Consider the following 27,545-nt stretch of genomic DNA (forward strand, 5'->3'; position numbering starts at 1 on the left):
AAGTGAGATGGCCAGTTCCGCCAGATCCATGGCAAATGGCCACGGAATGACACAGTTCCCCAGAGACTGGCAACAAGGAAAGGAGGGACCCTGGCCCAAGCAGAGAGCCCCCCCCGTCCCCCCTGCTACACAGACACCTGGGGAGCTGGACTGGGCCTTTCCTGGGGGCATGCTGCTCATGCCAGGGCGCCCACCTGGGAGAGTGGACTCACACAACTTTTATAAAAGAGGAAGGATTGGAGCACACCTGGGACGGCCCCACCTGCCCACCTGAAGCACTCGGTTCCTGTTCCTTCTCTCAGCGTGGCTTCCACATCTCCTCCAGGTCCTCCGCTTGCCCCGGGCTTGGACGAACCAGACCCTTGATGAAGGGCTGGCCACTGAACAGGACCGAGGAGAAGATCCCTGGGAGCTTATGCACCACTGCTGGCCTCGAAGAACGGACACGTCAGGGGACAATGTTTCATCTTCATCGACACAACAGGTGAGTCCCGGCCAATCAAAGCACAGGTCGAGACAGGCTGGCTCACGGACCTGGCAGGCCACAGCAGGGCTCAGTGGACATTAGGGGCCAGATGACTCTTTGCCGTGGGGAGGGTCTGCCCCGTGCTTGGCAGGACATTGCGCAGCAGCCTGGGCCTCCACACGCCAGGTGCCAGGAGCACCTGCCCCCAGCTGGGACAACCGCAGTTGTCTACACACAGCGCCAGACACCGGAGGGGCAGAATCACCCCGGTTGAGGATGGTGGATTTTGAAGGAGGGGGGTTGAATTCATCCCTTAGAACCCGGAGCTGGAAGGTTCAGGCTAATTAGCTCACCAGCAGTCACAGTGACAGAGCTGGATCCAAACTGGGGCGCTTCTCCAAAGCCCAGGTTCTTTCCAGCCAGTTTATGATTTTTAGTTCGTTTAAAAATCAGCACTATTGCCTTCTCTCCAGGCTGGCCACCCTGGAATAGTCTAGTTGTAAGACCATTTCCTAAAGTTCCACGCACCAAAGCATCACGTAACTTCTGCCCAGGAGACTTTACGGCAGGGCCAGCATGGAACAGAGAAAGGCTGGGCCACCACGCTGGTCACACAGGGCCCCTACCCCACAGAGTCGAGAGTGGCCTTGCCAGTCTGCGTGCAGGGCTTCGCGACTGTGCATCCCTTCCAAAGAGCAAGGAGGAGACCACCGCCCTGCAGGGGCACTTTTTCTGGCCTGTGCCCCTAGCAAGACTCGCCCTGATCTGTTCCTTGTGACTCATCTGCAGTGGTGGCTCTGCCGCCCTCTTTTCCCCGTGGTCCCACCTGGGCACCCCCAGCCTCGGCCTCAGCCCCTTCCCTGTGCAACTGGAAGCTCACAGGCAGCCCGGCTGCGTGGACTCCCACGGCCCCAGCACCTAGCCCTGAGCTGGCACCGCCAACGACCACAAAAGATAATAGCAGGCAAACAAAGACAGAGGACAGCCCCGTGCTCACGAGTTCTTTATTGGAATAAATAATAGCACATTGCAACACCACACAGCAGCTCCCGACCACACCTCTTGCTTAGGACACGCACGCTCGCGCAGGCAGCATGCTCACCAGCAGCGCTGACTCCTGCAGTCGGCAGGCGGGCCTGGCCGGCAGCATGGCCAGGGTTTTAGGGGCTTTTATTTAGTATCCAGAGATCCAAAGTAAACATTGCTTAAAACAATTACAAAGGCAGTAAAATGTCAGCACCCAAAACGGGAGGAGGAAGGGTTCAGCCGCTTTAAAATGAAATCGCTCTTTGTGACATCCAATCAGGACCTGGGGCACAGTGGGGTTCCGGGCTCAGGGCTTGCAAAATACTGAGTGGCTGTCAAAGGGGAACCCAAGCTGCAAGCGGACTCCCTCAAACCGGTGGGTGGGTCCAGAGACACGTCACACAGAGAAGGACAAATGGCAAATACTTTGTGGCCCTGGCCTGACCGTACTCTCAGGCCTTGTGGACCGGAGATCTCCTTGTGCCATGGTGTCGGGCTTTGCCCCTCACGGATGGACACAATGCTCGTGCCTTCCCTTAGTTCCTATGGACCAGGGTCCCTCTTCAGAGAAGAACAATTCACTGAAAATGTGGTGTCAGATGGGGAGGAAGGGTCCAGAACGTCCCTGAACTAAGAACCCAGGGCTTGGGTAGGGAGCACCTCACCCTGAGCCTCACGTCCCGTCAACCATCTCCCCGAGCCAATGGGAACCGAGGACTGATCACAGGGGAAGAGAGCAGAGCTGACCCAGCAGAGCTAATCCCGAATTCTGCCTCGGAACTGGCCCCGATGCATCAAGTCTGGCTTTGAACCCATCGTGGAGGGAGAAGAATGAGACACGTCAGGCCCGAGAGGGCCCTTCGCAGGTGTGCACGAGGCACACTCACACCTCTGAACCAACCGGAAAGGAACTTGGACAAAAAATCACAACCAAACAGGGCACCTGCAGCCCCAGCTACTTGGGAGACTGAGGCGGGGAGGATCACTCGAGCCAGGAGTTGGAGGCTGCAGTGAGCTGTGATCGCACCTCTGCACTCCAGCCTGGGCGACACAGCGAGAGCCCCTCTCCCCCAAAAAAGAGATCACATCCTTTGTTGGAATCACAGCCTTGAACAGTCCCTGTTGTGAAGCAAAGTGCCTGCGTAGAGTCCCCCGCAGACCTTATTCTTCTCATTGTTCTACTTGAAACACAGAAGAGCGTGAGGCCAGCAAGGGGCTGGACTTGAGTTTGCCAGGTGGGGGCTGCCAGGACCACCCCGGGAAGCCGAAGCCCCTCCCAGAGGAATCTTCTCCTCCCCTTGATGGCACAAAATGGGCCGGAACTGCCTATTTTGGCTGAAAATCTCCGGCTGTTTGTTCCGAATCCGATCCCCCAGGGATACGCAGGCCCTGGCCAAGCCCACCTGTGGACAAGGTGGGTGGATTCAACTCCTCCGGCTCCAGGTTGCTATGACTCTGTGCACACAACAAAGACAGCACAGAATGTTCCAGCCCCAGCTAGCTTGTCAATGTGGTTCTTTAATGTCACTGCGTCCTGCAGGAGAAGCCATAATGCTGTTTTAATTCTTTCTTTCCCCTGCTGGGAAACCACCTCCACCAAAATGGCCATCCAAAACCGGTCCCCAGCCTGCAACGCCCGGAACTAGGGGAGAATGTTGAACTGTTTTCTAAAATTTTAGAGTTGGTGTTCGATTTAATATTAGCAACTTACTCGGGAGCTCTGATCTACAGCAGGAAGGTGAACACTGGAGATCAGAAAGGCCCTTCTCACTGCAGAGGATGCTGAGAACTCAAGGAAGGAGGCCCCTCTGCAGCGGGCGCCCCCCAGGGTGGGCATGGGGCTGGGCTGTGGGGCGGGGGTGTGCCACGGTGCAGAACCCGCTGAGACCTGGGAGCCAGCCCTGAACACGCAGCCGACGGGATGCCCATTGCCCCAGAGCCCGGGGAAGGGAGGGGTGCACCGCCCACAGATGAGAACAGCGTTTCCTTTTGCAGGGTGGCGCAAAGGGAGGTGCCATCGGGGATGCAGGAAGAGTGAGATACACACTTCATATCTTGTGGGCTGAACCGTCCTCCCCCAGCCCCAATGCACGTGCTGAAGTCCTGGCCCCCAGGCCCTCAGAATGTGGCTGTGTTTGGAGCTAGAGCTTTACAGAGTTAATTACGCTTAAATGAGGTCATTCGTGTGGACCCTAATCCAATAGGGCCGTGTCCCTGTAAGAAAAGGAGATCACGACACAGACACCGGGAGAAGGCGGCCGTCTGCAAGCCCAGGAGAGAGGCCTCCGATGCAGCCAGCCCTGCCGACACCTGCATCTCTGACTTCCAGCCTCCAGGATCGTGAGAAACAAACGTCCGTTGTTTGAGCCCCCACTCGGCGGCACTTTGTCACGGCAGCCCTAGCAAACGAACACGGCCCCCTCTTTTTTTTTTAAAGTTTCTAAAAACGCATCCACTCCCAGACAGGGCCTCTGAGACGGGCGGTTCTGGCGCGAGCTGTCTCAGTAGCACACTGAGAGCCAACTCCATGCCCAGTCCCCTCGGCCAGTGGTTCCTCTCGTGGACCGTGGCAGTTGGGCTGTCCTGGTCTTGCTCTTCGTGCAAAAGCCAAATTAAAACCATACTGAGTGGCCAAGACGGAACAGGCCTGGGGGGTGGACACTCACATCACATCTAAAGCTTCTGGGACTCTGAAGTTTTTAAAGCTGCAAAACTCTGTTGAAAAGGCCTTGCTGCCAAGGACAGCCCAGCCCAGGAGACTCTGAGAACAGAGCGGCCCACGTCCCGGGGGAGCTGGCGCTCGTGCAAAGCTGACGGTGCGTTTCTGAACCCTGTGACCGCTCACTGCGCCATCGGATGGAACCAAGGTGGCTCTCGGTCAGCTGGGGGTTGGAATTTGGGCTTTTTTCCCTTTTATCTTTTGGTCAAGGCAGATGACACCTGACTCAGCCTCTGTGGAAGGAGGTGAGGCGCAGCCTCGAAGACGAGGCCCTCGCCGCTGCAAATCACGTGGAAAGGAGTTTTGGAACAACCACAAGGGGCAAAAAAAAAAGAACATTAACCGCGAAAAGGTGGGTGGGGGTGGTGATCGCTCAGTTTGGACCAGAAGCCTGGGCGCCTCCCTGGAGGGTGCAGGCAAGGACAGACTCCGCTTTTCTTGCTGGGAACTGTCCCCGCTGCCGCCTGCCGCCCCGTCACTCGACGTTCTTGTACTTGGTAAACAGGTTGTAAAGAACCCTCAGGGTGGATTTGAGGTCCAAGTTCACCACATCTGCAGAAGGAAACAGAGAGACAACTGGTGGGATGAGAGAACTCACCCTCCTGTAAGGGCTGCCCCCAGCCCAAGACGGGCCAGCCCAGGGCAGGGCCACGGGCCAGAGGGGGCCCAGGCGAGGGCACAGCAGTGGAGCTCTCAGAGGCGTGCGGCCTCGTGGCGGGTTCGCAGGGAGAGCAGTGTGGCGGCCCAGCCACCGACACCCCCGCTCAGCAGCCCCCAGGTCTGACCTGGAGAACTTCGAGGCTTTGAGAGCCTCACTGAGGAAACAAAACACAACACTCCCAAGGCCCACTGGACCCCCACCAACCACGGCCACCACTGGACACCTGCGCCCAAGGACAGGAATCCTGTTCTGTGACCCCATGAGCTCCGGCCCCCACCCAGGTGGGCCAGGCGTCCTTCTGTGCTCCCAAAGCGCCTGCCCTGCCGTCCGGCCCCTGCGGGAGCTTCAGCGAGGGACAAGGCTCTCTCCCAGCAAAGGGACCGTCCTGGGGCAGTGTCGGGGACCTCCACTAGGGGGTACAAGGGTGACCCACGCTGAGCACCAGGGAGTCTGAAACCCACCACTCACTAAACTTCAGTAAACAGCACTGCCAGCGCGAGTGGCCGAGTGGAGAGGCACCAACCCCGAGACCACGTCCTTTAAAGTCAGGTGGTTACTGAGGAACCAGCTTCGCCGGCTCTGCCGCCCAGGTCCTCCTGGTCCCCGGAAGGCGGAGATCAAGGAGCTGGGGTCAGCAGAGCCGGCCGCAAGCCAGACACTCGGGGCCTGTCCGGGAGGCGACACGTCCAGCCTTCCGGTCACCAGAGACCTGGTCTGCGTCCCTCCCCGGGGGGCCCAGCGTCAGGGGCGTTACCTTCGGGGCGAGCCTTGGGCTTCTTGAGGCCTCCGTCCAGCATCAGCTCGAAGGCGAAGGACACGTTGTGGACCTGCCGGGGAAGGAGTCCACGCTGGGTCCAGCCGCCCGCCACCTGCTGCCCGCCACCCACCGCCCGCCACCCAGACAGCAGGTGTGGCCCCGACCAAGCCCCTGCCCGCAGAGAGAACAGTTCGGGGGGAGCCCGTCCAAGCCCCGTTCCCTGCAGCTACTCGGCTCGATACTAACTGGTTTGGAAGCGAGATTTGCCCTCTGCTTTCTCAGTCTGAGGAAATGCCGGCAAGGAAATGACCGCCCTCCTGCGCTTTGTCGCCTCTCAGGCCCATGCCTCCACCCCGACAACCCGTCCCGCCCAGCAGAGACGTTCCCCTGCGCCCCGGCCCCTGCACAGGCCGACGGACAGCAACTGGCTCCTGACAAGGCTGGAGCTCACCCTCCCTGGCCGTGACAGCCGTGGGAGGCCCCGAGGCTGGTGGGGACCAGGCCACACACATACATCCCCACTCTGAGCCAGCCACACAGGTAGGACACCCTGAGATCCTTTCTCTCTGCAGTTCAAAGGTTTTAGAAAACCTGGCCAGGTGAGAAAAGAACAGAAGGTTCTGGAACAGGAGTCGACTCTCCTTGCCCTGCCCTTATTGGCTATGTGGCCTTGGGCTGGTCTCTCAGCCTTTCTGAGAGTCCCTTCCTTGTGGAAGGAATTGGCTGAGGGGACAGAGGGGAAAGCACCTAAAACCGCGAAGCCCCTTCTAGTATCTTCCTCCAGGGGTGACCTTCGCGTCTCCGGGACACACTGCACTGCACAGAGGGCCGGAGTCTGCAGAGCTTGCAGAACGACAATCGGGGCGCAGGGTGCTCGGCACAGTGGCCGACAGAGTGGGACTCAAACCGGTAGCTTTAAAACAGAATGCCGTGGTCCTGTCCACACATCTGAGATCGCGCCGAGTGCCGTTCACTTGTCAGCAAGAAACTACGGGTCTCGGCTGCCTGGTCTCAAAAAGAAACCAAAAAAAGTCCCATGCAACTGTTTAAAAACAAGTCACCGCCATGCCTGAGGACAGTGGCTCATGATGAACCTCGGGTTTTTCCCACTGAACCTCAGTCCCTCCTCCGGGACACATGGGGCTGCTGCCTTGCGGCCTCCGCCCACAGGACACGTTACCAGACGGTGCTGCCGCCGCCCCACCCGCAAGCAGTGCCGAGCGCACAGGTGCTGGGCCCGGCTGAAGTGGGTCAGTCCTCTACTGCGGGGACACTCACCTGCCTGGGGGGCAGAGGACCAGGAGGTACATTATAAACATCACGGGTGCTGGCCCTATGCGGGGGAGGGAAGACAAGGCGGGGCTGGGGGCCATGGAGGCCGGGCTGGAACCAGTAGCATCCTCGGACCCTCCTGAGCGAGCGCTGGCTGCGCACAGACCACCTCGGACCCAAGGCCCCCTGCACCAGGGCGATGGGACGAGGGCTGCTGCGTGCAGTACGCTAAAATAGCCTTCCTGTCCTCGCTCCCATTCAGAGGTGGAGGCGGATGACTCAGGCCTTTTCGGCCTTCCAGGCTGGGGCAGCAGCTGACAAGGACTTTGATCCCCATTTCAAAGGGAAGACGCTGCCTCTGCCATTTGTACAAAGCCTTGTCTTGGAGAGAAACCAGTTCTAGATCTCCTGGCTAATCCACCGTTCCTGCCCCCCGTTTTCTTATCAGTTTGAACAAAGAGAAGATATCTCCAAAACAACGGTTCTGCGGTCAGCCGGGTGCGGGCCTGGAAATGCTGAACTTCTCCACCGACTTGTCTGTCTTCTCATTTCCAGAACAGCGCAGGCACCCACACTTCCCGCCGAGCTCTGCACGGCTCTGCTCGCTCCCTCTGTGCGCGTGCGCGCTCTCTCCCTCCATTCAGCACGGGCCCATCATGCAGGACCTCTCTAATCTGTTCTGATTCTATCTCAGCAGGCAAGACAGGAACAACATTTGGCTACAAGCACACAGGCTGCAAGGTGCCAGAAGTGGGCAGATTGATAAACACTGGCCCCGTTTTCTGCTGCTTCTCTGGCTGCTGCCACCGGCTTACACTGTCTGCCTCCCTGACTCACGGGTCTAGCACTTTGGGAAAATAAAATGACAGATGCCTGTGAGTCCAAAGCAATCCAGCCCGTGCACGGCCAAGTTTCTAACGGCGATGCACTAAATACTGCCACGACAGGCTTCGCTACAGCAGGCCCCACGCAGGAGGCAGACGGCAAAGACGGTGGCACTGGGGGTGGGGCCAGCCCAGGTCTGAATGACTGACTCATGCAATCCTAGCTGAGAAACTCTCCTAAGAAAACCACACACAAGAATGGGAAAAAAAAAATATACACACACACACACACACACACACATACAATCAAGAAGATGCCCTATTGTTTGAGTAGGGAAAAAAAACAGACACAAATTAATTGCCCAAGAGTGGGGAGCAGGAAGACACTGGCAACAGAACTACTCCTTGGGACCTTATGCCGCTGCGGAAATGGTGTTTGGAAGCTCGTGCAACACGAGGGAAAACCAGAGGTGACACCTGTGGCAGAACACGGGAAAGGTGTGCAGCTCCACTGACACGTGACCACATGTATTAAAAACTACACAGTCCCGTGGAAAAGACCCCGAAGAGAACGCACCAAACAAAACCTGGATGTGCCGTGTACTGCCGACGGGTGTCTCATTTCTCCTACCAAGAGTGACATCTAATTGCAACATCACTCGTGCAATTTTTAATTTTTGAAGATTGCAGCCGGGCTGCAGAAGGAGCTGTCGGAATATTCCCTGCTCCGCATTTCAACGAGCGTCTCTTGGGCCCCTACGAAGGACAGAGGCCACGCACGTACCTTCTGATCGAAGCTGTCTGGGGTCAGGTAGAAGTTGTGCAGAGGAACAAAGTAGTCTTCAAGAAGGCCCACGAGCAAGACCAGGTACACGCCGTCTGCAAACTGCGGAGAGACACTGGGTGACATTTCTGGGCATGCACGGGCCGGCGAGTACTCAGCACAAACCCGGGGTGGGGGGAATATTTTAAAGTAAAACGATCCATCCCTCCTTTCAGGCAAGAGAACCTGGAATCCAGTAAAGCGCCTGGGGGGGTGAAGGAGACTCAGCTCCCACCCACACGAAGCAAGAGCGGGGGTGGGGTGGGGGGTTGCCTAGTGCACAGGGTGCTGGGAAGGCCCAACGTGAGGGGCAAGTGTTTAGGGTTGAGCGTGGCTGCCCGGTTAGGACCGTGGACCTGCAACTGTCCCCCAGCCACTGTCCCTGGGGTTGACACCGGCTCCCGTCGCTCAGGGCTGTCACAGGGATCCGGCACCCAGCACACAGTGAGCGCTCAGTGGCAGCTGCTGGGGTGACGGACTCACGACCTGCAGGGAGCAGATGGGGCGGGTGGGCCAGCACCGCTGCCTACAGCAGAGGCCTTCAGAGGTCTAGGACTGCTGTCCAATCGGGTAGCAAAAGCACATGCAGCTATTTAAATGAAAACGTTTTTGTTTGAATGTTGCTGATTTATTCTCTTTTATTGTGATTTTTAATATACGTGACATGAAATTTACCACCTGACCATTGCTAAGCGCACCGTGCGGTGGCCCCGAGCACATTCACACCGCTGCGCCGCCATCGGCACCACCCACCTCCCGGAACGTGGAAACTGCGCCCAGTGAACGCTGACCACTCCCGCCCCTGCACCCCGTCCCACGCCCTGTCTGTGCATTCGACTCCTCTGGGATCCCACGTGAGTGGACTCCTACGGCATTTGTCTGTTTCTGTCTGGCTTATATCAGTTTTGCTCTTTAATTTATTTTTAATTAATTAATTGAAGTAAAATAAGCACAACATGAAATTCACCACCTTTACCACTTGTAAGTGCGCAGTTCAGTCATGCTAAGCGCACTCACTTTGCTGCACGACCAATCTCCAGAACTCATAAATCTGAGTTTTCTAAAAACGGAAATACAAAATTCAGCTCCTCAGTGACGTGCGCCACGTGTCAAGCGCTCAGTAGCCTCAGGTGGCCCGTGGCTGCTGTACTGGATGGCGCAGCTAGAGGATACATCCCTCACGACAGACAGTCCTGCTGGTCAGCAGTGGTCTAGAAGATTCTCAGGCAGGACAAGTGGACAGGGCGGAGGGGCTTGCCGGGGCTGGCAACGCGCAACGGATAGAATGAGAATTTGCAGACGGGAGGGCGACTTACTAAAGCTAACTGCAGCTCCTCAAACATCCCTTGATTGTACTTTAGATGCAAAGCCAAACAAATATCCCATGTTAAAAGCCACGTTCCCTAGAAGGGGACAGCAGCTAGAAAACCTAAACCGTAAGGCAACCGCGAGCGGGCCACCGTCCTCCAGGGCCCCGTCAGTGCCGAGCTGGGACCCCACGTGCTGGCAGTGGGTGCACAAATGATACCTGACCTGCCTGCCACACACCTCAGGTCCCACATCACGAAGAAGCCATCTCCTCCTCTGTTTAAGGACATCAGAAGGGTTTTTAGAAAACGTACGTGTGACTTAGCACAGAAACTTAACGCCGGCAGCGCTCTGGCCGAGTGCACTGGTGCTCCCCCAGAGGGACACTAGCGGCCGCACCCAAAGAGACCGGCGCTCGCATCTCCAGGGACTCACTCCCAGGGAGCGAGGAGTTGCTGCTTGAGTGAGGACATCGACCCCGGCCACTGCCCGGGGAAGTAGGGGCGGCCGTGCTGCCACACCCACAGGCTGTGACAGCCGAGGTCTTTCCTCTGGTCCCGGCATCTTCTCACCCGCCCTGGCGCACCGGGACGTGGCAGAGATGGCCATGCAGAAAGGAAGGCACAGCAAGGGAGGGCCGCAGAGGGGGAGCCCGGCCCACCTGCAGGGGCCCAGAGCAGGGGGTCCAGAGACCAGCACCGCCGGCCTCCCGTCGAGCCCTGCCTTCTCGGATTGTAACTACTCCTCACGCCGTCTACTGTCCCCACTGTCAGCTTGTGGAGAGAAGCTCAGAGAGGCTGAGAAACTCGCCCAGTACCACAGAGCTAGGAGCTGTCCACAGGGGAAAATGGTTTTTAAAAGGAAGGAAAACACACCGCCCCCCGCCACCACACGTGCGCAAGCACCACCACACACAGCACGCACACTAACAGGAATCGAACCTGGGCCTCTCTGACTCCCAGGGCATCAAGAATTTAATGATTTATAACCTTTATAAATGGTATTAATATAGAGTATTTATAAAAAACCCAAATTCCTTTGCAACAAAAGAAAAAAAAAATTCCGTGCATTTCTGTGGCAAGTGGTCTTTCCTGGTGGACCACTGATTAAAAATACATTTAAGAGTCTACGGAGTGTGATGGCAGAAAAAAGATGGAAGGTATTAAGTAAATAAAGATAAATGCAAATCTGAGTTTAGATCCCCGTCCACGATGCTCTGGCTGCTGACGCTGACGTGCCGGCCCCGCTGAGAAGCGCGGTGGGGACCGTGGTGGGGTGCGGGGAAGCAGAGCTCCATACACGCCCCACGGCAGTACCAGTGTCCCGACGGCATCCGACCTTCCTGGCCGTCGAAGCGTGTGGCGCGGCCTCTGCTCTGACGACGCCATTCCCAGGCTGTGGCTGGGAACAGACAGGGCACAAATAGCCGTGCACGGAGACGCCACATGCTGCCACTGACCAGAGCAGAAAATGTCCAGTCGTGACACTCTGGTTTAACTGGGTCTGGTGCAGCCTTCCAACAAGGAGATACCCTTCCCAGTAACAGTGACAAGACAGACAGACCAAGCAAAAGAGAAAGGACCACACGGAAACACACACACACTCTTTCTCTCATACAAAAAGATGCCCATGATATATTCAGTTACAAAACCACACTACAAAACAGCTGACAGTATACCTACTGTCCTTAAAAAAATACATTTATTTATAGAAAGTATCTAGAGAAACACACATCTGCCCATTAACTGTAGCTGGTTTACCTCTGGAGAGTCTGCTAGGGCAGGATTATAGCAGAGAAGAAAGGAGAATTTTCACTTTGCACCCAGTATACTCCTGGACTGTTAATGTATCAAACGGCAAACAATCAGAGGCTAAATGAGCAACATTAGTAAACTGCTAAGGATGATAAACGTGTTTGCAAACAATCCACAAATAAATACACACATTGAAAACGGACCATTAGGCCTTCAAATACAGACCCATGCTGTCCACAATTAGCTGCATGAAACCCTCCGCGCAGTTATCTCTGGCTGATGGGATTACAGATGATTTTTATTTGTTTTGCTTATCTGCATTTTCAGACATTTCTACGATGAACCTGAATTACTTTTTTAATTAGAAAAGCAAATGAGAAAAGTTAAAAAGAAAAAGGAATGAATGCAATTGCCTGGGGTTTAAGAAGGATCAGCTATGCATTAGAGAAGTCTGTACCGAGAACCCAAGACTCCAAATTCAAGCACCCAGCTAATCCTGGGAAAATTGTATTTTGTCCTTAATGCTTGCTGAGTGCTCAAAAACATATTTTCATGAGGCTATCTTAGCTTTGAGTGGGGGCTGGGGGTGCAGGAGTATACTTGATAAACTTACTGCAAAAGAAATATGTTGTATTCGCTCACTCAAGGGACGTTTTATCGAGCGTTTGCTAGGTCCCGCCACAGTGCTCAGTGTGGAAGCTGCATGGGAGAGTAGTAGCAGAGGGGACAGAACATTCCAGACCTGAGGGACCTGCCCATGCAAAGGCCCTGTGGTAGGGTGGGGGTGGAGCCTTAGAGGGTGTTATGGGTTGAACTGTGTCTCCCAAAAGAGATATGTTGGAGTCCTAACCCCTCGAACCTATAACTGTGACCTTATTCGGGAATAGGGTTTTCACAGGTGTAATGAGTAGAGATTAAGTCATTAGGGTGGGCTCTAATCCCACTGACAGCGTCCTTATAAAAAGGGGAAACTGGGACAGACAGACGTGCACACGAGGAGATACCGTACGAAGACGGAGGCAGAGATCGGAGGGACGTGTCTACAGCTGAGCAACAGCAAAGACGGTCAGAAAAACCTCAGAAGCTGGAGGCAGGCCTGAGACAGACTCTCCTTCACAGCCTTGGAAGGAACCAACCCGGCCACTGCCTGGATTTTGGACTTCTGGCCTCCAGAACTGGGAGGACACAAATTTCTGTTGTTTCCGACACTCAGTTTGTGGCACTCTGTTACAGCGGCTCCTGGACACTAGGACAGAGGGTCTGAAACAGGCCCCGGTGGCTGGGCTCAGCGCTATTTCTGGCTGCACAGTGGGAGATGAACAGCTTGGTGTCTGCGCTGTTCGCACGCCCCACCTGGGAGCAAAAAGCTGCCTGAAAACGACACAGGACAAAGGACCTTCAACCCAAGCGCTGCATACCTGGGTCTCCAGTTCCGTCACCTCCAAATTCAGCTTGTTCAGGTGCTTGTTCACGAAGGTGATGAGAGACTGGCAAGAGAAAGAGACGCGGGCGGCGTCAGTGACCACGTTCAGTCCCGCTGGGTGGAGCAGGTCTGACGTGTGCCCCAGGGCACTGTGAGACGCTCCCACAACCTCCTCGTGTGCTAAAATAAACAGCCCGCGTTTCAAACGCAACGACCTTACAGCAGCCTTAGTGTTCGCACATCGCACCTGCGTCTATCCCGGCTGGAGGAGAAAACACACGTCTTTGTGCTCCGACCCAGGCACACGTGTGCCACAGTTAGCAATCACAGAAGAATGACCAGTGCTCTTAAGAAAGATAAAATTGTCAGGGGAAGATAATTACCTTTCCAAATGTGTCTCAGATGTAACCCTGAACGGCATGCGGCACGCTCAGAAGGTTGAGCGGGAAAGGCTGCCCCGGCTACACCCGCTGCATTTTCAGGCACGGAGACAGCCATCCGGGGCTTTCTCTAGGGCTGCAGGGGTCTTCCGAGCCTGTTACACGTGCACCGAGGGGCACTGGCTTCTCTTTGCCCGTTTAAAACCTGCCACTCGCACTATTGGCAATCGAGCCCAACTTCAACGGCAACTCAATGCCGCCCACCCCCACAGTGGTGCGATTTCTTACTCTACCAAATTTATGCTCGCCCATGTGCCGGGCACACTGCGTGGTGCTGGGGACGCAAAGATTGTGGGAGAGAGCCTCTCCCTGAAGAGCCCGTGGTGTCATTCTCCGCGAACACGTGGCGGTGGGAACGACAGCCGGAGACCCAGCCCTGCCGGGAAGCGCGTGCTGCAGGGAGGTCTCCTGGGCACACGGCATGACAGGAGGGAACATCTGAGATGGTCCTAAGCGTGGGCCAGGGGGAGGTGGGCGTGGGCGGAGTGGGCAGCCAGGCACTTCTAGAACCCTCTCGGGGGAGGGGAGGGTGTCAGTAGTGGGTGGTCCGGGGAGAGACCTGCAGAGGTAGCCGGGGGCCGAGGAGCGGCAGGTTAGAGGGGAGAAGCCGTCAGGCAGATAAAAGGATTTTGTCTTGTTCCTGCTGGTGGCCCCGGTCCCCAAAACGTGTCTTTCCAAAAAGTGAATCAACATCATCATCATCTACCGAAAGACGAAAGCCGCATCACATCCAGCGCTATCAGTGACCCTGAACTGCACACAGAGCCCTGGCACAGACGGGACCCAAGTTCATCCTCACAGAGCCCCTAAGAGGCAGGTGATGTCTCTGCCCCCACCTGACAGATGGGGAAACTGAGGCTGGCACACAGCTGGTAAGTGGGGGAGCTGGATTAGATTCATCCACGGGACTGATTCTGTCAGGGTCCCTGGGGGTCCTCCCCTCGGAGGAGCGCGCTACAGGCTCTCGCAAGTCCTGCGCTAAGAAACCCGTCTGGGGAAGCTGCCCAGACAACTCAGGACTCCCGTCCCCGGGCCACGGGCAGAAATGAGCGCGCCTCGGACGTCACAGCGGAGAAACACGCACCGCCCACTGCGGCCTCCTGGAATGGGACGTCTGCGAGCACTGACGGCTCCCTGTGCAGAGGGTGGAAACGAGTCCTCCCGGCAGGACCCCGGGAGCTGGTCACTCCCAGCCCCGGCTCCGGAGCCTGCCTGGGTTCACGCGTCCTTCTCCACCCACACGTTGACCAGCAGCCGCCTGGGCTGGCAACGCCCCGTCCTCTGTCTGGAGGCCAAAGCCATGGACAGAACAGTTCTGCCACCCGGGCAGGCTGCGGATGCAGCTCCATGGTAATGAGGCCAGCGCGCCGGCAGGTTGACGCTGAAACACAGTTCCACGTTGAGAAATGGCCTCGAGTCAGAACGAACTGCTGCTCTGTAATTCACTTAACAGCATGAAGGGGTGGGCAGGGGACCCGGGGAGCAGGGATGTTGAGTTAAAAGGCGCTAATTTTATGCACTGTAGTTAGGGTTTGACTGTAATTACATTTCAATCCATGTGGCAAACACTCCAGAGACTCCAAACTCTTCCCCACCTCCCTCCCAGCAGGCGCCGCGCCGCCACGGAGCAGAGGACGGCGCCGCCACTTACCTTCTTCACCACACTGAGCTTATCCGGGGCGTGGTCGAACAGCGTGTCGAAGGCGTCCCGCTCTGAGCACATGCGAAGAGAGACCCGGAGAAGGGTTAATGGGGACACCCAGCGCTGTCCCGATCCCCGGCCGTCCAGGGACCCGCCAGCTTCTGACCCCTCGGGATGTCCGGCCTCAACACGCACGCCTGCCCGGAATCCTTTCGACTCCTGCCAGGGCTGAGGCTGCGTCTCATGGCACGTCCGGGCAAAGCCAAGGGAGTCAGCACGCTTCGGAGCAATACAATAAAAGCTCGGGCTGGACGCTGCTGAGGCTCCTTTTCACTCAGCTTTTAGCTTTCCATATGAAACACCTGGATGGCAGCTGCACACCTGGCCTGCACCTCTCAGGACTTGGGCATCCTGAATTCTCTTGTTCCCAGGCTCCTCGTCCACCAGCAATCTTGTCTGTGAATCCCACCACTCCCGCCCCCGCCGTGGCTGTGCCCCCAACGCCCCTCGCCTGGGAGCAGCTTCACCCCTGCTCACCCGTCTCCCCAGCAGGCAGAGGAGCCCTTTCAAGTGCAAACTGGATCCTTTCTCCCCCCTCTCCCCACCCCCACCCAACCAAAACTCTCCAACCCTATGGGATCCCCCAACTCAGTGTCATCCTCCTGCACAACCATCCTCCCCAGCGTCACCCCACCACCCAGCCCTCCAGCTGCTCCTGCTCATGCCAGACACATGCTGCCTCAGGGCCTTTGCACCTGTTATCCACACTGCCTGGCTTCCTTCAGGTTGTTCTCGGACCTCACCTCCTCCGAGGGGCACCTGCCCCCACTGTTGTCCTCCTACCCAGGTGCACTTTTTCCATAGTACTTGTCACTATGTGAAATGACAGCTCTCCACACAACTGCTGGACCGTCACCTCTCATGGCTGGGACTGCCGTCCTGCTTGTTTCCTGCCCTGTCTCTGGCTCCCAGAACGGCAAAGGGTCGGCAGCGGGTGCTCAGAACAAATCCTCCAGAATCTGTCCACGGCAGTCCTCCCGGGGGCGTCCGCCTCTGCAGGGGCGTCTTCGGGGATGGGTAGCTCACTTCTCCCTGCTGCCCACTCATCTTCCTTCTGCCGGGTGAGCCCTGGCCTGCTCCAACTGCCATGCAGGCACCCTCCAGATTAACAAGGAATAACCTCTTCCCCTTTCCAATCGGAGGCCCTGAAGGCTCCCCGTGGAGGAGGAGGGCTGGGGCGGGCGCCTGGTTAGCCTGAGCTGACCGCTACCATGGGGGATACATGGAGGCACATGGGACAGAGACTGCTGCAGCCTGGACCCCAAGCAGAGGGCTGAGGTATCCAGGATGGGGGCAGAGATGTGGCGCCTGGGGGGGGGACCACCCTTTGGAAGGGACCTAGGGCCCCTGGCCTCCTGTCCTTGAGGCTCCTGGGGGCAGCGTATGCTCAGAGACCAGCAGAGAGGCCCTGTCAGCAGCCAAGGTTTGGGCCCAAACCCCAACACAGAGCCCTGGGGGGCTGGGGAGCCCCTCGACAGGGTGGGGTGGGGTAGAAAGACTCCTCCTGCCTGTCTAGGGGTGGCCCAGGGGCCTGGCCAGTCTGAGGGAGGGGGAAGGAAGGAGAAAAGGAAAGAGAAGGCCACTGCCGGGCCCAAGTAAGCCAGAGACCCCCACCAGGAAGCTTCCTGGCCCTTCCATGCCCCGAAAGGAGAGTGTTTGGTGCCCAAGGCCAGGACCCCAGGAGGCAGCTCACACCCCCAGCCCAGCCCAAATGGCCCTTTCCTTGGCCTTGGGTGGGGGTGGGGGGAAGGGGTGAGAAACGAAGAGGAAGGGAGAGAAGGCAAGTGTGTGCGTAGATGTGTATATCTGTTATGTACATGTGTATACATGTGTACACGTGTGTGCGTGTACGTGTTTGAGGGGGAGGGGAGGGAAGCTTCCTTCACCTAAATAAACTGACACCGACCAGAATGCGCCCTCCTGACACATGCCAGCTTTGCTAACGTGGCAGCTGTGAATTATTTTTATAATCGTCTCAGTCAGATTATGTTCAATAAGACAGTCTGCCAAGGGCCAGGAAAAAAACTGCATCTTTACAAAGCAATACACGAACTTTAAATGCAGCATAAGAAAAACCCCAGGAGCAGAAGAGCGCTTGACGTCAGCCGGGGTATATTTAGCTGGGCCACCGCTGGGCTGGCGGAGTCATGCCACGCAGGGAGGCCGTGTTCACCTGCACCCGGGGGCCTGGAGCACCGTCACTCAGCCCACACGGCCGGGAGGGGCCGGGGGCTCTGGGCACAGGACCTGAGCAAGCCGTTACTGCACCCCTGCGGTGGGCGCGGCCTTGGAAAGGAAAATAGATCCAGGTTCAAGTGCCAGTTGCTCGACTTAAAATCTCGTGACTTTGGGCAAATCCTTCTCTGCAAACCCACTTCCTCCCCTGAGCGTAGGAGCACCGGCAGCCCGAGCCCACCACCGGAGCAGGAACTATCAAGGCAGGGGATGAGGGACAAAGCCCGCTCCTGGCAGCTACCTCCCGAAGTGCCCCCCCCCGCCCGACCTCTCCGTAGACTCCAGGGACTGTCGGTCACAAAGATAAACAAGGAGCAGTTCTGTTCTGGGGAAGGGCCCAGGCTGAGGGGAGGCCCAGGGAGGGGTAAACCGTTTGGCATAACCAGGAAGTGCCGGAATAGAGAAGCCCAGGGAGGGGCCAAAGCAACGAGAGCGTGCCAGCGTTTGCCCAAGTTCAACCCTCAAAAAGTGCTCCACTTGGGTTTCAGTCAACATATTTTAAATTGGAAGGTGTGTCCAAAGTCCCGAACATCTGGCTTCCCTTGAAGAACAGTGAACCTCTGCTCCTGCCTGGCCTCAGCAAGCTGCCCACGGGGTTGGGGTGCCAGCTCTCAGGGGTCCCAGGGGCAGCCGCCGTGTGTCATTTTATAATCTAGCTGCTTTCTTCTGTGTTATTGGCCTGGTCCCTGCAGGCATCTGAGTCTGGAGCCCACGGACCAAGGGCCAGGGACCAAGGGCCTCGCAGTTTGAGTGGCGCTTGCTGGGGAGAGACGAGGAGGGCAGGCATTCGGGGCAGAGGGGACAGAAAATACAAAGACAGGTGCAAGAAAGCCCGGAGCAGGCTCAGGAGCTGGCTGCCCCTACACCCAGGGGGCCGTGGAAGGCACGGAACCAGGGGTGGTGAGAGCCACCTGGAGTTTCTAGACTGTTGGCAGAAACGGGAGAGCCGTGAAGGGGAGAGACAGGAGGGAATAAGGAAAGCGTGTCCTCCCCTGCTCCCCTCCCGCCTCGGGAAGGGGCTCTGGGCCAGGGAAGCTGGGGAGGGGGCAGGGCCGCCTGCAGAGAGAAGAGGCAACCAGCAAACCCGTTGCCATGGAGACGAGGCTGCAACCTCCCCAGCTCCCCTGAGACTCGTTTCCACGGAGAGGAAAGCCTCCTCACCCACCTCGGCCAGGACAGTGATGCTGCCAGGCGGCAGGCAGGGGCCGGGGGAGCCCGTTCTCCCAGTGGAAACGGGGGTGGACAGAGCGGAGCTCAGGGGTGAAACCGAGGCCCAGGACACAGCTCCCAGCAAAGCCCGGCCTTTTGCCACAGAGGGTCTGCCTGGTGCTCTGGGGGCTCCTGGAACGTCTGGGATCTGCCGCAGGCGACCTTGGCCCAGGACTAGCTGCTTTGGGGGACGCACGCCAGGGAAGAGAGGGCTTCAGGCGTTGAGGTGTCTCGGCCATGTCCTGGCAGGGTAAGGGGGCTGGAGGTGGCGAGTGACATGGACAGGAGCCACAAGACGTGCTGTTGCCGCCCAGGTGAGGGTGCGGGCCAGAAGCCCTGCTGCGCCCGAGGGTGCCGGTCTGGGTAACCAGGAGACTTCGGAGCTTGCGTCAGCAGAAGCGGCAAAGCCGGGCGCGGAACTAATTGCCTGTCACTGACTAATAGCCTGTCTGCATTTCACAAGCTCAGTTCCCAGCCAGGCTTCCGCTCCCTTGGGCCTGGGTGCCGCGCACAGCTTGATGCTCCTGTGTCCCCAAGCGAACTGAACTGATTCTCTTTAGATTTCCCTAAATCCCCAACGAGACCTGAACCATCACACAGGTGACAACTGCACAGAAAACCGAGACGGCTCTCGAAACCGCTCGGGGTCCCACGCTCTTGTCCTCTTCATACCTGGGAGGATCTGAGCCTCCCCGTGCAGAAAGGACAAAAGGAGGTCACAGAGGGGGCCCTGGAACCCCAACCCGGGCCCCCACCTAGACACAGGGCGGGGGATGCCCTGCGCTGGCATCCTTGCCGCGGGTGCTTCCTCAGCAACTGTGAACAGGAGGCTGCCCTTTCCTCTCCTCTATTTGCTTTTTAATAATAAAGACATTAAAAAGGGCTGAACTGCTCCTTAAAAAAATACATTGTGGAGGCCCGTGAATTTTCCCAGCACAGCTTAAGATCTACTAACGAAAGCTCAGGGGACACACAACGACTGCATTTTCCCAACGCAAGACCTGCAGAACTTGGGCCATAACCGTTCGCTGCATGTGACAACCGTAGCATACGGTCAGGCCCCCAATAAGGCTGAGGTCACAGAGCCCCACGCCAAGCCGACCCCGTCCTCACCGTGTGGGACTCAGGGCGGGTGGCACCCCACCCAGAGGACCCGGCAGCTCGGGCTGGCAGGCTTGAGAGGTAGGCAGGGAAACTTCTACCTGGTTTCTGCTTTCCCTTCTAACAGCTGCTCTCCCCTCCCCGCTTGTGGGAGAACACGATACTGGGGGGCTCGAGGGCTCTCTCTTTCGAACCGCTCCCAAAGCAGTGAACCCGGCCCAGGCTGAGAGCCAGGGGCTTCCACCTGCTGAGATGAACATGGGGTCCCAGGCTTCATCTGGGGGGAAGGGAGGAGAGGGAATAATCGCCCCCTCTTTGGGCACAGCCCCTGAACACCCCACTTCAGGAGGGCCAGGCCGGCCTGAACAGGGTTCACATGCGCAATCTCACCCCATCCCTCAGCTGCCCTGCCAGGCAGAGCCTTCCGCTCTCCCAACTCACAGATGAGGAGCAGAGAGATGAAGGGGCAGGTCACCCGCCGGGACCAGAGCCACAGCGGCCTGACTCTAAGAAGTCTGCTAAACCGCGATTTTCAGGTAGGAAACACGTGCATGACGTCCATTCCACAAGGAAAGTCTCTCCCCGCTGGTCATGCCCGTGTTCAGGCTGACCCCGCCTCCCTCCTGCCCCCGTCCCCAACAGCACGAGCAGGTGCCACATCCCAGGCACATCCGGCTCCTCCGCTGCCCACCCAGCCCCCCGTGGCTCCGAGAAACAAACGCACATTCTCCAGGATTCCAGCACTGCTGGGCGCAGCAAGACCCACCTGGACTCCCGCACCCTGCACACGTCAGCACCGGAGCTTCCCGGGGCAGCCCCAACATGCCTCGGCCCCCCCACCCCACCGGCCCCTGGGTTACTCACCGAACCGTCCCATCATCATCCTGCAAACAAGAGCACAAAGAGTCGTCAGCGGCTGCTCAGACACGGCTGAACACGGCTGAACACGGCTGAACACGGCGCGGGAGGAAGGCGGGCGCCCGGTGCGGGCCTACCGGTAACAATGCAAGTCACGTTTGCTACTTTCCGTCCTGCTCTGATCACAGACGAGAGGTGCCCGTGTGGATTAGCAATGTTTGCACAAGATCAGCAGCAGATCGCCATCGCTATTTGCACGGGAGCCGCCCCGTGATGCCATTTGGAGGAGAGGCACTTAGATCCTGAGAGTGGTTAATACGGAGGAGATTTCGCCAGACGACAGGGCTCCTGGCAGCCGCAGAACAGCGAACCTCGAATACGCGGCCGCAGACTGGCCAAGCGTCACGTGCCAGCGAGGACACACGACGTGCTTTCGGGGACTTGTGAACCTAAAGGATCCTAAAAGAACCACAGGCCAGGCCCGGCTTTCTGGCAGGTGGCAGCACAAAGGGACTCAACAACTAGGTTGTCCTTAAAGATTTCCAGAGCCCGAGTGCACAGTTCCCTTCCACACACGGCCTTCCTCAGAGGCCGGGAGAGCTCGATCTCGTCCCCAATCCCTCTAGGACAAGTTCCTTGGCTCCATCTTATGTAACAAACACTGCCTTGAGACCCTACTATGTGCAGGCCATGGGGATACAGAAATTAATACCCCGTGGGCCCTGCCCCCGGGACGCCTGGTGGTGAGAGAGACGCAGAAGCCAGTATTTCAGCGCACACCACATGTGCTCAGACACTATGGGAACCAACAGGAAGCCAAGCTCTCCTGCTTGGCAAACTGGAGGGCTTCCTGGAGGAGGTGACCTCAATCACAGCTGCCTCTAGAAAGCGAAACGGGAATACTGAGACTAGACCAGAGGTGGCGATGACACCTTAAGAAACTGAATGTGGATCTTTGGGCCACCAAGTGGTTCTCAGCAGACATTCAATGCTTCAGAGGCTCCGGCAGATCCTCTGCGACCACAGGAGGGGAAGGGACAGGAGGTAGCAAACCAGGTCTCGAGAGACCAGGATGGTGGGATGAGCCAAGAGGACTGACCTGAGGCATCAGCCCAGAGGTCACTGCCAGCCTCTCCCCCAACCCCAGCCAGCAGAGTGACACCCACTCAGAGCTGGAAAATCGCAACTCTGTCCTCCATGGCTCAGCGCTGTCTGGGGCCCAGCTGAGACGGCTTCCACTGCAATCCCCCCAGCCCTGACTTCGGGGCACTCCCTCCTCCTGAAAAGTCCCTGAGGGCCCCGTGGCACACCCACACGCCCCCGTGCTGGATTTTACATTTCTGTGGATTCGTCCTTTCTCAGCAGCGTGACAGGCAGCCCTGGAGGAGAGGACCTGCGTCTGACACACCTCTCAGCGTCTGGCTGCCCGCACGGTGCCTGGCGCACAGAACCCTCTGCCTGCCGTTCCTGCCGGGGAACTGCTGAGGCCATTCTCCCACCCACTCCTGTGCCCCGACTGTCTCTGGACCAGGATGTCTGCAGAGCTCCCGACTCCTTGCTCCCCTCCCTCCGGCACGCTCCCCTGCGGGAGAATGCAAAGACGGCCACGGCTTCTTCCCGTGGCAGCACACCCGGCCCGCTGCAGTGTGGGGGGCCGCTCTTGCGTCAGGAGGTGGAGTTTTTCTCCCACCCCAACCCACGACAATCTGGACTTGCTCTGACCCACAGAAGTGAGGACATGGGCGTGGGCATCCAAGACGAGCCCGCAGCTGCACTGGACTCTCAGAACCCTGAGGGCACCCTGAGAAGACACCAGTTCCAGGAGGAGGGAAGGCTCATGGGGGAGGCCAGCACCTGGTGCCATCTCAGCCTCCCCAGCCCCGGTCGGGCCTGCAGATGTTCGCAGTCACACCAGTGACCCCGGGTGGGAATACCCACGAACCACCCAGCTGAGCCCTGCCCAAACTGCTGACCCACAGAATTGCAGCGGGAAATGAAATGGCTGTCGTTTTCGGGGGTGACTTGTTACACAACAGACAACTAGACACCAGCCCAATCTCAGATCCCGTCAAGCTGCCCTTCCACTGCTGAACGTCCGAGCAGCTGCCAAAGGCCCACTGTGTGCGCAGAACCACGTTCCTCATCCTCCCCTCCCCCAGCTCTTCCCGTTCCCTCCACGGCTCAGGCAGACTGGGAGGCCTCGCCGCGCCCGTGCACGTGCGTTAGACGCACACGAGCGTCTCGGCAATTTCAACAGCTGGAGCGCCGGGAGTGGTTTCCTGTGTCAGCTCCAGTTTTTGAATGCGTGACACAGTAATTAATCACTCTGTGAACTCAGCCGGTGGGTTAGCTGAGACAGGTAATTTCTAAATGTTCTATTTCATCTGCAACAGGTTCAGCCGAGGCACAAATGCAGCGAATTTTAAAGACCCTTAACGGGGTATCATAAGGGCTCCTAAAATCCATACACAATATACACTGTTTGACTTGGTGTTTTCGACACATTTGAAGCTTTTTAGCCTTCTTAGCACCTGCCCTCTGGCTTTCTCTAGGAGACAAGAGGTGGCTCGGCAATTTCTGCTAGTTCAGACGTGTAGCCCCCGCCCCCGGTGGATGGCAGGTCTAGTGCTCCCCCCGCCCCGCCCACCCCTCCCTGCGACATGCTCACCTTCTAACGTAAGGAAGGAAAAAATAAGGACGATAACTTGGTTCAAATATTAAAAACCTCGAAGAAAGTGTGTGGAGGAAGGAAAGCCAGGGTGGGGGCCTGAATGAAAGTCTCAGCCTGAGATTAGGGGACATGAGGAGGAAACAGCCCCCCACGCGTCGATGACCCTGCCTGAAGCAGCAGCAGGGCCTGGAGGGGCAGGGCGGCGGGTCCACTTACTCCGTGGTTGTGGTCAGCTCCTCCGAGATGTGGCTGGAATGCAGCAGGCCTTCCCGCTTCTGAAAACCCCAAAATAAACAAATCAATACAAAACATCGGGCAGGCAGCGAGATGAGAAGGAAGGACATACTGGCAGGGCAGTTGAAGCCGCTCGCGGACGGCCCTGGGGCCAGGAGACCATCTTACAGAAGAGCACAGGAGACCGACAGCCACGCCACGCACGGCAGGTGTGTCACAGGTGACCACAGGGGCCTTACAGCAGCTGCAAGTCTCCCCCCACCGTCCTCCACACGCCCTGAGAGCTGGCATCTGTGGGGTCTCAGATGCTCCAGCTCAGGATTCCCAGAAGGGACCCTCTACGTCACGCAGCTGGGAGAGGTCAGGCGTACAATCCGCAGGAGCGTAAATTACCAGAGGGAAGCAGCTGATGACATAATGACGTGCCCAGGACTGAACAGGGCCCCAACACTCACGACCACCCAGAACCTCAGAATGGGATGTCACCTGGAGACAGTCTGCGCATACTGGTTAAGACGAGGCCACATGGGTTACAGTGAGCACTAAATCCAATGTGACTCACGTCCTTATTAGGAGAGAGAACAGATCCGGAAACGCAGAGGCCCCGTGACGAGGGAGGCAGAGGTCAGAGAGATGCAGCCACAAGCCAAGAGCACCAAGGACTGGCGGCCACCCCAGAAACTGGAAGAGGCCAGGAAAGACCCTCCCCGGGAGCCTTCAGAGGGAGCACAGCCCTGCAGACCCCAGATTTCAGACCTCTGCCCCCCATGATTGTGAGGGAATCCGTGTCTGGTCTTTGAAGGTTTTTTTGTTTTTTCAGACAGCGTCTTGCTCTGTCTTCCTGGCTGGAGTGCCGTGGCGTCAGTCTAGCTCACAGCAACCTCAAACTCCTGGGCTCAAGCGATCCTCCTGCCTCAGCCTCCTGAGTACCTGGGACTACAGGAGTGTGCCACCATGCCCGGCTAATTGTCCTGTTTTTAGAAGAGACGAGATCTCACTCTTGCTCAGGCTGGTTGTGAACCCCTGACCTCAAGCAATCCTCCGGCCTTAATATAATCTCAATTTTATGGGGGAAATCATTGCAGCTCAGTGAAATCAAGTGATCTGCCCAAGGCCACAAGCTGGGTGGTAAACGAGGCCCTTCCCTTCACTCCTTCCACCCACGAAACACCACGGTCCTTGCATCGCTCCATCTTGGGCTGGACAACCAGTCACCAGAGCAAGCCCAGAGGTGGAGGGACAGCTCGGGGGAAGACAGAGGCAGCCCTAAGGTCTGAGGAATGATGTCCAGCGGTTGCCGGGACCTCCTCTCCCCATTTCGTTCCACTTGGGGCATGGCCCAGAGAGTCCTCCTCTAGTCCCGGTTAAGGCAGAAGCACCAGCCAGCGCTTACCCGGGTCAGTGAAACCTCCCGCGGGCCCAGCACATTGTCCTGGACTCCAGCGCAAGCCTGAAAGGAAACGCCCGGGACGCCAAGCCGCAGAGCACTCGCGGGCCCCAGTCTGACGCAGGCAGGGCTGGGAACCACATTCCCGGCGTCCTCGGGAAGCCTTTCCAGGCAATGCCTGCAAGCAAGCGTCCAAGACGAGGGCCGCAGGCCTGGCCCCCGGGTCTCGAATCCCCACCGCCAACCGCAAACGTCCTCCTTAGGAAGGAGACGCAGAGAAATGGCGGGCGGCCCTCGCCTGTGCCAGAACGCGGCATTCCTGGCAGGTCAAGTCTGAGCTCCCGGCGCAGCGGAGGGGTCAGAACAGCTTCGGAAAACACAGGTTCAGCCAGGACCTCGCAGACCACAGAGACCACAGGACTGATAAGTTTAAAAACCAGAGGAGGGAGTGGGGCCGGATGTCTCCAGCAATATAAACACTTGAGACGTCCGGGTTTCGAGCGTGACCTCAACTCTCTGGCAGTTGCTCCTCAGGCCCGAGCGTGTTTTCCTCATTTAGTGTCCCCAGGAGCCTGCGTGCCAGCTTGGTGCGGGGCAGGTGCCCAGTGCGGGTTTACTGACCCAAACCGTACACGAACCCCAGGCAGCGCCCGTCCACTTAAAGGAAGGGAAACGGCTGCAGAAAGGTGACCCCACGGCCGCGTCTGTTAGAAGGACCCTGGGTCCTGGCTCCATTTCTGCAAGTGAATGAAGAGGGACGGACCCAGAACAAGAGCGGACGGGGCATGACGGCGCCAACACAGAAGCTGCCGTCTGGGGATCTGCTTCCCACCACTGGTCTCGCCTCCTCCAAAGAGTAATAAGCGCATTCAAAGCGACAGAATTCCCACCAGTTGGCTTTAGAGAGAAACGAATGTTCTTTTCAAAAACGTGGAAAATTAAACCTCAACACCCTCCTGGCCCTGGTTCTGCCTCTTCTCAAATCAAATCAACACCATTGTTCCTGCTGCAACCACTGATCTCGAAACCAGGGTGAGATACACACTTTGTCAGGGGGGATAAACGGCAGCTTCAGGGGTGGGGCGGGTGGGGGAGAAAGGGCAGGGAAGCTACAGGAGGAAAGTCACGCCGCCTCCCAGCCCAGCCCCGCAGGCCGGCCGCTCGGCTCTACTCACCCGCACGACCACCACTTGCACGGAGACGTGCTCGGGGAGGCGGATCGGGGCGCGGAAGTGCATGGCCAGGGAGACCAGCAGGTGCAGGATGGCCACCAGGTTCTTGCCGTGAATTGCTTTGGGCAGGGGGGAAGAGGGAGATGTTTCAGACTGGGTTACACAGCAGCCTGAGCCCACAGCCCACGTCCACAACGCGACAAAGACGCCGCGTCTAAATGAGACCTCAGGGAGGCAAGGACAGAGGGGCCGTGGAAAAATTCAGAGTTGATGAGCATCCTGGGTGGATTCGTTTCTAGTTTCTAATTTATTCTTCCCATTGGCCTATGGTGACTTGTGTGCCTGCTTTTAAAAGCGTAATGTTTTTAAAAGCGGTAAATTGGATGGTGAGAAGGAGGAGGAATATGCAGGATAGTAAAATTAGCACAACAGAAGGGAAAAGATCATGAAAAACAGGTCACGGCCACTTACCCATCACAATAATGTGTGTTACTATCTTTGGCACTAAGAAAGCCCTGCCTCTGTGCAGGCGGCCGTAAGGACAAGGGCAGCTGTCAAGGGCGAATGTTGCTCTGGGGACGTCAGGCGTTAACTCCTGCCCTGCCCACGTCCGTCCCATCTCGCCCTCAGCATGTGGACTAAGGCTTGGTCACAGTCCCCACTGTAGCGTGGGGCTTTACAGTTTACAAGGCACCTGATTTCACACCGACAACCCCGGCAACCCACAAAGCAAGCTGGGCCTGTCCGAGTTCTCGACACCAAGAAACCAGGCACACGGCCAAGCTCCAGGGTCTTGTCCCCAAAGCCCCACAGACCACAGAGGCCCCTGGCCCGGCAGTGAGGGCTCTGAAGCCACAGCCAGACAGCCCAAATTCAAGGTTAAGGAGTGGGGCAGGCATGGCCAGGACAGAGGAGATCTTTCCAGCTTCTCCCAGTTTAGTTTTTCGCCTTCCGCGTTCGTGTCTTGGCTGGAAATATTGCGACGTCACATATTGCTAATGCAGCCAGCTCTGTGACTCGTTCCAAAGGGTCATCAGAAAACAGCTCACTGGTGTTGCTGCCACTGGTATTTGGGGCTGAGTCCCAGCCAGAACCCCCGGGGCTGCTTCTGCCTCTGGAGGTCACCCTCTCTGCGCTGAGCAGGGGAGGAACAGAATCACAGTGTGACTTGGTCCCTTTCCACAGGCACCCTAACCTTTCTCCTCTCTGGCCCTTCTGCTCGGCCACACTGCCTCGCACAGAGCAGGAGGGTGAATCGGTTTTTAAAATGCAAGGTGAGACTCGGTGATGAATGTCGGTGACGAATGTCGGTGACAAGTGTCGGGAGGACGCCTCCCCACCCCCCAGCGCCACGGCACTCACAGTCCACGTTCCACCGCAGCGCCCAGCCGTGGGGCCGCAGCAGGTCATGCACCGCTTCCAGAACCGTCTGCAGCTTCTGTTTCTGCCCGATTTCGGATTGCGTTACCTCGGCCACGTTCAGCTTGCAGCCTGCCAGCTTTT

General features: G+C 57.6%; 1 protein-coding gene across 1 annotated transcript; it reads right to left on the bottom strand.

Annotated features, from left to right (window-relative positions):
• Positions 1-4,467: 4,467 nt before the first annotated feature.
• LOC105821619 (beta-parvin) lies at positions 4,468-27,545 on the bottom strand (the record flags this gene model as incomplete). The annotated part of the gene is made up of 9 exons (XM_012658362.1): positions 4,468-4,763; positions 5,627-5,699; positions 8,510-8,611; positions 13,029-13,097; positions 15,125-15,186; positions 20,585-20,604; positions 23,466-23,524; positions 26,046-26,161; positions 27,405-27,545. Coding segments are annotated over 9 exons (719 nt in total), but the record flags the coding sequence as incomplete, so codon positions are not given.

This window comes from Propithecus coquereli, unplaced genomic scaffold, assembly GCF_000956105.1.
Source record: "Propithecus coquereli isolate 6110/MARCELLA unplaced genomic scaffold, Pcoq_1.0 Scaffold1168, whole genome shotgun sequence".
Lineage (NCBI taxonomy): Eukaryota > Metazoa > Chordata > Mammalia > Primates > Indriidae > Propithecus > Propithecus coquereli.